Source organism: Rhamphochromis longiceps, linkage group LG18 (genome assembly GCF_057381845.1).
Source record: "Rhamphochromis longiceps isolate RC_006_pf linkage group LG18, R_longiceps_female_GT1.1, whole genome shotgun sequence".
NCBI lineage: Eukaryota > Metazoa > Chordata > Actinopteri > Cichliformes > Cichlidae > Rhamphochromis > Rhamphochromis longiceps.
In genome coordinates this window covers 16882491-16894933 of record NC_140574.1, presented here as the reverse complement: position 1 = coordinate 16894933, position 12443 = coordinate 16882491, and the positions used below count along the sequence as shown (strand labels likewise).

The 12443-nt window shown below is 38.3% G+C and overlaps 1 protein-coding gene across 1 annotated transcript in view; it reads left to right on the top strand.

The window, feature by feature from the left end:
• sntg1 (syntrophin, gamma 1) overlaps positions 1-12128 on the top strand; it is a 45469-nt gene extending 33341 nt beyond the window's left edge. The window contains exons 14-19 of the mRNA XM_085389718.1: positions 4111-4227; positions 5859-5930; positions 6371-6523; positions 6709-6801; positions 10140-10250; positions 10381-12128. Coding sequence (XP_085245844.1) covers positions 4111-4227; positions 5859-5930; positions 6371-6523; positions 6709-6801; positions 10140-10250; positions 10381-10563 — 729 coding nt within the window. The 3' untranslated portion in view covers positions 10564-12128. The remainder of the gene's footprint in view (positions 1-4110; positions 4228-5858; positions 5931-6370; positions 6524-6708; positions 6802-10139; positions 10251-10380) is intronic.
• Positions 12129-12443: the final 315 nt, after the last annotated feature.

Here is a 12443-nt window from a genome sequence, read left to right as displayed (position 1 = left end):
AAGTGTGAGAAATGAAACTTTCGGGTTAATTTTTTGACTCACATTAATAAACTTTAAACTAATTCATCAGAGAAGAAAAAATGCACTAATACAATCAAATACTAGTCACTATAGCTTTACAGGTGATATGAAGCTATGGTCAAATATATATTTCAGCTCAGTTCAATTCAATAGTTTATTGTCCTACAAGGCAAATTAGGTTAACAACAGGGGCCACGACAACTAACACCTGCAGTAGGTCACTACAAAAGCTCAATGATGGCCCCTTATTAAATATAACCCCTAAAAAAAGTCTTGTGTCTGCTTAAAGCAATGGGACAAAATGCTATAAACTATTTATTAAATGCTGTTTTTAAAAGCTTAATAGGTAACTAAACCTGTCATACTGCAGTATTAAACACCTATAGGCATTGTAAACCTTTGTGGGCAAATCTAATAAACTGTTGCTTTCTTGTGTTTTTATGTTTACTTTGTGACCTTAATTTATCAGGTTTTTCAATCTGTTGGAAAAAAGAGAGACTACTGATTTCCAATCCTAAAAGAAAAGTTTGTAATTTTAGTAAATTCACTTATTCGCTGTCCTTTCTGAGACTCTGATTTCACTCTCTGTGCTAAACGTGAAGCTACCACCCTCAGCATTGAGACAGGAAATTGGGGAAAGGATAGTCTTTCCAAAAATAACAAAATCCTACAACATCCCTAAAGCTTAATGATTAATACCTTGTAGCTAGAGCTGGGCGATATGAGATTTTTTCATATCACGATATGTTTTTTTCATTTCAGGCGATAACGATATCTATCACGATATAAGCCAAATAACTATATTTGTAAGATTTAAATGTGCCGTTGCTCACAAGTAAAATGTGAAATAATCAGCAGCTTGTTTTTATTTAAATATTTATTTCCCATAATAAGTTCAACAGGGTAGATGTACTTAAGGAACATGAGACTTTTTCAGATAGATAAAGGCAAATATTGCAAACTACACAAAAGGCAGCCGCTAAAGCGTTTAAGTTTCAAAATAGAACAAACAAAACAGACTAAATTGTCAATTCCACTTAGAAACAAAATATTAATTCTAAAAATAAATCTTAGTTTGTTTTACAGAATAACAGACAAAACTGACTAACTTTTGTCAATATCAAATAAACTGAGAACTAAAAGGAAATTCTCAATCTCTCCTTGTTGTATAGCTTAGCTTTTCAAACAGTTTTAACAGTTACTTTAGTCTGACAAAAGCCGAATGACGAATTAGCGCTTCCAGTCAGAGACTGAGGCTACGTCCACACGTACACGGGTATTTTTGAAAACTGAGATTTTCCGTTTTCGTTTTAAAAAATAATCCCGTCCACACATAAAGGCAGAAATGAAGGAAAACGCTGCTATGAACATGCCAAAGCAGCAGGTGGCGCTAGATTCCTAACCGTGCAGAAATGTTGGCCAATCAGAAGTCTAGAAGCCTCGGTGGGAAAAAGTAAACAAAGCTGGGGCATAGAAGCAGAACCGAGTCGTGTGTGTGGACGGATAGTAACTGTGTGTATATGTAAGCATTTAAACACTGCAGAGAGTAGAATTAACAGTAACAGTATTGTAGAAATTCATTTCACCGAAACAATAACGTGGCGCACAGTGTGACGCATGCACCAGTTTATTGTATTTCCAGACTTGCTTTCGGCACAATTTACAGTGCACGCTACTCTGTTTTTTTGTCAGACTTGAAATAGCCGAAATACCTTCACACTACGGAACTTCTTTGGCTCTTCCGTTCGACAATCTCTCCGGCATTGGAACCATCATCTGTTTTCTCTTCGGTCACGCTCGGTTGATTTTTCTAGTCGGCACACTCATTTCCTCCATTACCCGCTGGCTGCTTCCCAAACAAACACACGTGCGGCTTGGCACTTGTGCTATATGGTAACAAGTCACGCGACGTGACGCTGCGGCTGTGGTTGGTTCAGCTCTGCGCTACTTAATTTGGATTGGCTGACCTTTTTTTTTTTTTTTTTTTTGAGGACAAGAGCGGCGAGTCTATCGCGATAGCTTAATTTCTCTATCGAGTAAAAGTTATATCGCGATACATATCGTTATCGTTCTATCGCCCAGCTCTACTTGTAGCTTATGTGTTTAATCTTTCCAAAAAAAACCACAGTGTAAAACAACAAGCCAGCGTCTTTCGCGAGAATTACGTGTCACACACACAACACTGGTCAGCACCAGGCAGAGTGTGGACCCAATTGCAGGATTTAGAAGCAGAACTAAACTCAAAACAGCTTTACTGCTGGAAAACTCACAGGAAAACTAAAATGCAAAAACTAAGATAGCTGGAGTCAAAAATGCAGGAGACTCAGAATCTAAGAGAAAACAGGTAAAAGGGAACATGCAGCTCAAGAGGACGACGTGACAAAGAACTGAGGACTTAAATACACACATGAGGGAAGAAGGCAGAGTGGAGAGACCTGATAAATCATCTCTTAAAACCAAAACAAATCATGAACTCAGAAAGAGCTCAGGGTCCAAAATGCAGGGACCCTGAAAACCAGTCACCAGTTTGTTCACTGATCTTGGCCAATTTGGAAATTCTGAACTGGGTTATTTATAATAATTGATAATTTGGTACTTTATCTTTGGATTTTTATTAGAATAATAACATGTTCTATTTGCTTTTAAGAAATTATAGAGTTAGCTTTGTGAGACGTTGGCAACTCTAGGTTCAGGGTGTACTCCTTCAATGAGTCCTGCACGTGTTTGTATAAACGACTCAATAATCAATAATGCTCAAAAATAAAATATATAGCATAAAACATATAATAGCTTTAAAATAGTAAAAGGGGGGTTAGGTGGGGTTAGCCAGTTTTAATCGCATTTTGACTAAAACCCAGCGACAGATGCACTAAGCCAGCAAATAAATTTATGTTAGCAAAACAAATTAATTTAAAGGCAGGGGCTGTTTCAGTTAGCAGGGGGGCCCACAGGAAATCTGAGTATTTAAACTGAGTCAGTGTAGAAACAGCCCCCCCCCCCCCCCCCCCCCCCCCCGTCATCTCTGTGACATATTAAAAATGTATTATTATGTGAAAAGTGGCACTGCACAAGGGTTTAAATATAATTTTGTGTTGGGAAATTGTTTTGTAAAGTGAAAAAACTGTATTTAGATAATAATAATAATAAGAAAAGCTACAATCCTACTTACGTAGCTTAATAGTGCACAGGTCACATATTCAAAATATATTTAAAGTAGCTAAAGTAAATGTTTTCATTAGGTGGAATGACCGCTTTCTGGGCCATATACGTAATATTTACTGAATATTGAATTACTGACATGTAAATCTTCATATTGCTGCTGTTGATGACTGATTTTAATCACTTATATTGTTGTTGATCTGTTATGATACATTTTAACAACGAAACAACAAGTAATTAAAGCTTTCAAAATAAAAGCAGAATAACGTGGAAATAAAACCTCGTTGAAGTACTCGTTAAAGAGCTAATATGCTCCATTCTAATGGTGTTGGAGATCACAAGATTAACAGTACTCTGATCTAGTGCTTTGGTGGGAAGGATACACCAAGTAATCCAGGGGGGCTGGTGCCACCCCATGGTGGGGTTCTGGACACACCCTTGAATATAGACATACTTTTTTAAGTTTTTTAAAAGTTTTTTTTATAGTTTTTTTTTTTTTACTTTGATGAGAAATACAATTTTAAACAATTAACTCTGCTATTTTCCCTTTCATCTAATTTTTTGTGAAAGCCACAGGAAACCAAAGGCAGATGGGAAAAAGAGCTGTATGTAGCCATGGAGCCACACGTTTGAGACATCTGAGCTCGATGGAAAATAGATTTTAATTTAAATCTTTTGTTATTAAAGGATCATAAAACCCATAAAGTTTATTCAACTTTAATATTAGATCAGTATTTCTCTTAAAGACTACAGTGCACTGCTTTTATGACTACCGTACAAGCCATTTGTACTCGGTCAAATATAGCAGCACCGAATAACCACTAAACTAAACTGACTAAAGTCTGTTTTTAGAGCTTTTCAACAACTATTCATTAGATTTTACAGAGTGGCATAAAATAACATGCCTTTGTTGTCTTTACCCTCTGATAGATTATCTACATGGGCTGGGTTGACGAGAAGGAGCAGGACTCCGTTCAGGACCGAATGTATTCACCAAAGTTCCTCGCTTTGAGGGGTTCCTCCCTCTTCAAGTTTTCAGCACCTCCTGTAAGTTTTCCTGCCAGCGTCTGCATTTGAATGGATGTCATTCAGCTCCATCGGGAGATTTTCATTTGATGCTAATGTATTGTTTAGGGAGAAAATGCTTAGGCAAAAAGGAAGCAGCTCACTCATAATCATTTGTGCTGCATTGATCTTTCACTTGATTGATGGCGATCATTAAATCTGTTTACATTCTGCCAGCCACTTAGGTGATTATGACAAGAGGGATAAGCTGTCGATGGTCCGGGAGATGAGAAAAGATTGATAGATAACTGAAATTGCCTTCTCAATGTGAATGTGCTGATATAAATGGAAAATGCTAATGTGAATAGATGGTGGGATGTAGGAGCCTGCCTATTCAGCAGTGACGACCAGATTCTTTATTGTTGAAGTTACCTGTGACAAATATTTCCATTCACGTGGCAAGGAGACAGCTGAGTCCGACAACCATTCATCAATAACTGTGGACACAAATGGCTATTGTACAGTCATGTTTTAGAAATCTGTGGATGGGCACGGCAAGCCTTGAGGGCTTTGGATTTCAAACATTTCTATGAAACTATAAAGAGTATAGGTTGGTGGCTTCTTTTCTGTAGACTTTTCAAAACCAAAAATGTAAACGTTAAAGTGTAAAAGATTAATAAATGAGTTTATCTGTTGTGTTATTACTTACAGTGTAACCTCGGATTTGTTCTAAATTACATAACATTAACCAACTGTTTTATATCAGTGGGTAAAAGATTACAGTAAAAACAATTCTTGCTCAGTACAACAGACTATATAAACTTTTTAGAGCCAGCATGATATTACCTATTAGTATCACTGTAGGAATCTATAGAATAGGTAGGAGCCAGGTGCTGCTAAACAATGAACTGATCATCAGCAATGCCAGTCTTCCCAGGAGTGGATGCCCCTGCAAATTTACTACATGATAAGACCATGCAATGCTCAGAGAAACTGCAAAAAATGTTCATGATAATACAAATAGAAAAAGACTCAGTAAGTATGAAAGGAGAGAGCCTCTGTTCTCTAAAAGAACATGGCAGCTTTAGGTTTGCAAAGTTGCATTTGAACAAACTCCAAGACTTCTGGGACAATGTCCAAAGTGGAGACGTTACCCACAATGTGCAACATCACAGCATATCAGCACAAACACCTCATACTGACTGTCAAGCACGGTGGTGGAGGGGTGATGATTTGGGTACCCTGCAGTCACTGAGTCATCGTGAATGTCAGTCTGACTCTGGAAGCTAAAGTTTGTCCTGTTACACTGGATCATGTAACAGGACAGGGATCCCAATCACATCAGCAAATCTAATACAGGATGGCTGAAAAATGGCCAAGTCAATATCCATGTGTCTTTCTGTTGTAAACTTTCTATGGGGATTGGCCCCTCTTTTGGAGATAGCCTCAAGTGGTCATTAGAGGAACTGCAGTTTTTGGAGTTTATAGTAAATATAGCGGCTCTTTATTTGATTTTATATTTCAAGAATGAAACACAAACTTATCTTTATGTTGTCCTGACATTGTTTTGTTTTTTTTTTGTTGCAAATAATTGCAATATTATTTAAAAGTATTTCTACCAAAACAAATACATTCCTCAAATAAAATTTGAAAATTGGATGTGACATTTTCAGGTGACAACATGGGACTGGACGAGAGCAGAGAAAAGCTTTACTGTGTACGAGATAATGTGCAAGATTTTAAAGGTATGTCGGTCCTTCTTTTAATCTGCTTCCCTGAACATTTACAGAAGCATCTCTCAGATCGGATACACTGAGAATACTAAGTAGCAAACTGAATCTGAGGAATGCCCTTATATAACTCACTTATTAATTTGCATGTGTTCTTTTCCAGTCCCACAGAGACACTCAAGGTTCACATTTCATTGTTCATTCTCTCCAGGTTCGAGGTCACTTTGAATTTCATAGTGGGAATTTATCTTGAGTTCATTATCTAGAAACTCATTATGGCAAACCTAATTCATATAGATTCACATATTCAATCAGATATAAAGTAGGCTGACCTTAGACTGCCTGTACAATTTAGGTTATGTAAAGCTATGCAAAGACCCATAAGAGGAAAACATTGTCTGCTAAAATGCTTTAGTAATTCGCTTCAGGAGACTGCCTTGCTGTACTTATTTTAGGACAGTGACCTTCTGGACAAGAGGAAGCACTGCTTCAGTGTTCAGACAGAGAGTGGGGAGGACATGTTCTTCAGCGTGGAGCTGGAGTGTGAGCTGCTGATCTGGGAGAAAGCTTTCCAGATGGCCACTTTCCTGGAGGTGGAGAGGATACAGGTCTGCGCCTGAACGGCAGGAAATGTACCGGGAATTGTGACAGTTTAAATCTTGCATGCGGTTCCTTCTCAGTTGTTTTAGTGCAGAGATTGATAACGCCCACATGACTTTTAGCAGAAGAGCAAAGATGCTCTTGTGTCCTTATGTAACTCCTGTGGTTGACATCTTCTTTTCTTGTTATGCAGTGTAAAACGTACGCCTGTATTATGGAAAGCCACCTTATGGGACTCACTATTGACTTCGGCATGGGCTTTGTGTGCTTTGATGCTGCGTCAAAGGTGAGTGAAGGACAGTGTTTTGTCATCAATACAAAAATGGGACACTTACAATAGGAGATTCATTATTTTACCCAGTTTGATGAACCTAATCACGGCACCCCAGCTTCCCCTTTTCCTTTTTATGGTGCTGCTAACTTATTCTGCACTGTGTGCATTTTGAGTTTGAGCACATTCGTTTTGACAGCTGGTTCCCCCAAGCTCAAACGTCTCACTCCTGCCTGCAGTTCATTTTGGCCTTTCACCAGGTCTTAGAGCAGACTACTCAACTGGTGCACATTATGTGGATGAGCAGGACACAAGCACTGACATATTGTTCTGTAAGATTTTGGCCCTAATTCCTGCAATATGAAGCTCCAGTGTCCCCCAGGGATGATAAAAAATGTTGCCAGAATATTGTTTACAGGCAGAAATGCACAAATTACAATCCAAATGTAAACTGCAAGTGCAGACAAATACATGGAGCAGAATTACTCCATGATTGAAAGCTGGAAAAGGCAGGATTTAAAAACCGGGTTAATGTGAATTTCAGTGAGGAAGAAAAAAGGCAGGAATATAACTGAGGTGTTTATTCATCAGAATTTGCCTTTCCATAAAAAATCTTAATGAAACATACAATTAAAAGGTGAAAGCTATCAGTATGATATCAGTACAGTAGATAAGATAAGATATGGAGACAATATGGCAAACACAGGAACATGTATAATGTAAATGTGGCTAGAACTTGTGTGTAAGACAGTCTCTTTTCAGCCTACAGTGCACTATTACACTCATGCAACACAAATATTCACATCCTCCACTTTTGCAGGCTGAGTGAAAAAAACACATGAGAAAAAAACATCATTTTTTTCTTGATGGTTGTTTTTTTTTTTGGAGATTTTAAATCAAAGGGCCACTCGTGTATCATAAAAAAGAAGTACACCCTGGAAGAAACAGTTGTAACAGTGATTTATATAGGAAACAAAGAAATCATGGCTCCCGCTGACACTCTTTCTCTTGTTAAACTGATGACTGATGCAGTCACTCTGGTGCTTATTTTTGGAGAAAAAAAACTGAGGCACTTATAGTGCTGTTTAACCTATACAAAACAATAGAAAATAATCAGAGCAAATACCAAGCACTAGGTCACTATGTTAGATAACTTTGGTTACTGGAGACAAAGTATGCAATCAATGAGAAACGTTGAAAACATCACATCTTTAAAATCTTCTTGCTGTTTATTTTGTTCTGTTTCTCCGGCCACTTAATTAGATTCAGCTGTTTGGTAGCTAAAATATCTAATCAGCCCATAACAGGATCTGCAGAAGTTCAAACTGAGTATCAGAATAGGAAAGGAAGGTGATTTCAGTGACTTTGAGCATTGGCTGCTCTGAGTATTTCAAAAACCTGGATTTTCCCACAGAACTGTCTCTAGAGATTATAGTACAAGGTCCAAAAAAGAGGAAAATATCCAGTGAGCGGCAGTTCTTTGGGGTAAAGAGCATCAAAGGATGCAGCAGATGCAGCAGGAACAGTAGCTCAAATAACTACGCGTTACAACCAGCGTGCAGAAGAGCACGCCAGGTGTCACTCCTGTCAGCTAAGAACATGAAACTGAGGCTACAGTTCACACTGGCTCACCAAAACTGGACAAGAGAAGGCTGGAAACACGTTGCCTGGTTTGAAGAGTCTCGACTTCTGCTCTGACATTCAGATGGTAATGCCAGAATTTGACGTAAACAATATGAACGCATTGATCCATGCTTCCTTGTATCAGTCGTTCAGGCTGGTGGTAGTGGTGTTGATGGTCTGGGGGGTATTTTCTCAGCACATTTTGGATTCCTTAATATCAACTGATCATTTACTCACCAAACCCTTCCTGGGTAATGTTGCTAAACCTGTCAATCCCTTTATAACTACAGTCTATTCATCTTCTGATCGATTCAGCAGGATAACACACCATGAGCTCAAACAAGCTCAAACTGGTTTCTTGAACATGACAGTGAGTTCTCTGTACTCAAATGGCCACAACACAGTCACTAGATCGCAATCCAATAGAGCACATTTGGATGGCGGTGGAACGGCAGATTCACATCATGGATGCGCAGCCGACAACTCTGCCGAACTGTGTGATGATGTCATGTGAATACAGACCAAATCTCTGAGGAATTAGTGCAATACTGAAAGGAACTAGGAGGGTATACACTCGCCTAATAAAGTGGGCGGTGAGTTATTTTGCAGTTAATTAGATCATTTGTCCCTGAAATGAACAGCAAGACTGAAATGATAGGTTTTCATATAGTCTGTATATGACCTACTCATCGCAAGCAGCTTTTCCTTATCTAGCATTACAGTTGCCCTGTGAATGAAAAATAATATCTGATTTCAATAAACTGAATATTTAAAACAAATAAGCAATATAAATGATTGTTACAAACATTCTCATTATACAGGTCATTAAGCACTCGTACTGCTATATTTTGGATTGTAATACTGACACAGTAATGTGCAAGCCTTGGTTCAATGCTTCATGCAGTCAAAATGGAGATGCTTTGATTTAGTTCAGGATTTGTGGTAATTTAATCATATGAGAGTATCAATATTTACTTCTTTCTTTTCATCTGTAAATGAACTGCAAATTAATGTGTTGATTTTGTGGTACAAAATAGAGGAAAAGTAAAAGCAGGAATAAAAATGAGCATTGCACTGGTCGGGTGTGGCTTTAGGAGGAAGCTGATTTTGTTCTTTATCTTTCATGCAAGAAAGATACAGAATATGAAATGCAGTGATTGACATGAAGGAGATGGTGATATCGGCACCTCTGACAAGGTTAGCGGGAGCCAGATTGAATTTTAAAGGCAAAGCAGAGGAGAGGTGACACTTCTGTGGCTGCACACCGAAAATGCTTCGTGAATATCTGCTTTAAGTTAAATGAAAAATGTTCATCTGTATTGCAGGGCTAAAAGATTTAATCAGACTGATGTTGCCGTTTTAATTAGGCTGGTGGGAGTTGTTTCAACAGTATAGGAATGTGCAAATAACTTGGCTAGCTGTCTACAAGAGGAGCCATGAAACTGAGTCAATGCACAGCTTTTGTTTATTTGGTTCGGCATTAATTGAATCACCGAAGCTCTGCTATGCAGGTGAAATTACTGTGGCTGGTTAAATTTCCCCAGTGGTAAAAATAACACTCCAGTTTCTGGTTGATCTGCTGACGTGCCCCATTTCTCACCGGATCCGCGTGGATTTTAACGTGACTTATTCATGAAAAAAGTGACACCAGAAATGATTCACAAATCTGAGCGCGGAAAATAAAGACATATTGTTTTTGCTTTAGTTATGTTGTTGCGTTTGCGTTTCAGGCAGTGCTGTGGAGATACAAGTTCTCCCAACTAAAAGGGTCGTCTGACGACGGGAAAAGCAAGATCAAGTTTTTATTCCAAAATCAAGACTCCAAATCTATCGAAGCAAAGGTAATTAAATTTGACGGATGTTTAATGTTGCATGCCAGAAAATAAGTCAACAAGATTTTCAAAGCAGCACGGCTCTATAAAAATTAATCGCTCGTGTGTGATTTGAGGATTGATTTTCTGTCTCTCTCAGGAGCTGGAGTTCTCAAACCTCTTCGCAGTGCTTCACTGTATTCACGCTTTTTTCGCTGCCAAAGTCGCTTGCCTGGACCCGATGTTTGTGGAGAGCCAAGGCACCGCGACCACCACTGGGATCGCTTCTCTTTCCAGTCTCTCCTGTAATTCACAGACACCTAAGCTGAAATACGCCACTTGACAGGTGCTGCTTTCACTGACCCCTTTTAAAAAAGGACGCTGCACTTAATCATGAATGTGGCCTGTGTCGATGGTGGACAGGAGACCTGGAACACGTACAAACTCGGACATTATGGGGGGCAGCTGTGCGCACTGCTGGAATAAAAGACCTCTTTGTGAGAGATTACTTGACGTGTCTGCAGATTTCTCAGATTTCTGGAACAACTGTGGGCTGAAACTTCACAGAAAGACTCAATGGACACATAAGGTGTGACTCAAAAGGGTTTTTTTTAAATGTGATTTTGTCTCAGACATCCTTATAATCAATTACAAAAGAAAATGCAGTTCTTTTCCCAAGCCAGTCTGCTTTTCTATGTAATTTTATTGACCACTTGCAGTTTAAGCAACATAGATTCTAGCCTTTTCCCCACTTCAGATGGTACATCACTTGAATTTCTGCAAGGTAAAGCGTGGACACTGGATATGATGGTATGGTGTGTAATTTGTGATACTTGATACCTTACGTTTTCTTTTTTTGGTGTGTTTTTGAGGTGGAAACTTTTATCCATAATTCAATTTGCTGAAAGAAAAACCATTTTTCAGATTAGAGTCTAACTAAAAGCTAAATGGCAACATCAGTCTGGTCTTATAACACAAAATCAGTTTAATTTTGACAAAATTTAATTACACAGATGTTCGCTGGCAGCGTTGCTGGATGAAATGGATTTCTTTATATTAATTTCCTCTTTTCTTTATATACCTGTGTGAGGTAAGAATATGTCTATGTCTTGGATTACTGACTATGAAGGCACTTTGATGATCAGCTTCACCATCAGCTCAGCCATAAAGGGACGAAAACACTCGAAACATGATTAGAAACACCTTCCACGATGTTTATAGCACTTTTGATTTTTTACCCCCAAACCTGATTATGTAAATAAACACTGACATTCAAATGAACTCAAAGAATTATGAATTATGGTGATTACTTGAGGGATTACTTGTAGGGATTAAGGCATTTGTTAATTTGATGTGCACCCTAGACAACTAGGTAGATAGCTCATAACCTTGTGCTCTCTTCATCATTTACTCTATGGACCAATTTAGAGGAATAAAATCAGCTATGGTGTATTTTTGAAAATATTTTACCTTTGTTTTTTTGACCTGTAAATAAAACAAAGAGGAACTTTACATTCACAAATCAGAAAAAAGTAGGAGGAAAATAGAAATATGTAGCACCGTTGCCTCCAGATGTTCCAGACACCCCTTTAAACTCTGCACAAACTGTTTGTAATGCTGCAGAGCGACAGCTAAACTATCATAGTCAAAAAGAGTTCAGGTCAATTAGCGCAATTAGTGATGCTCTTACCTTCCATTTACAAAGAGGAATCCAAACACAAGGGGCCCGTTGGTAAGTAAACTCTAGAGGATTGCAAATTAAACGGGGTCAGTGCTTTGTACTGTGCGGCCTTGTTAAGCTGATACGAGTGTTTGATGGGAACTAATGGTGGTGCAGTCTATGCAAAGAAAGTCTGAGCTTTTGTGCTTTAAAATTATCCTGGTCGCATATACCCTTATAACACGAGATCTACAGAGTGAGGTTGATTTTATTTTTTGCAGATGTTTTATTAACAAATATCCTGTGTAATAAATGAATAAATGAGACCTTTTATATCATGGCTCACTTGTGGTCGGCTTTACTTTTTTACAGTTTCTGGCTACGCCGCTGATTTTACGAAGAGAACTCACTTTACTTTTCTTGAGAAGTCCTCAAAGTTGTATTTTAAAATTCTAGTACATATCCGCAGCATACAGCAATTTTGTCAACTCTCCTTTTTTTTGTCAGCAATAGAGATGTCATTATACTCATCTTTGCTGAGGTTCATAAAAAACTTTTAACAC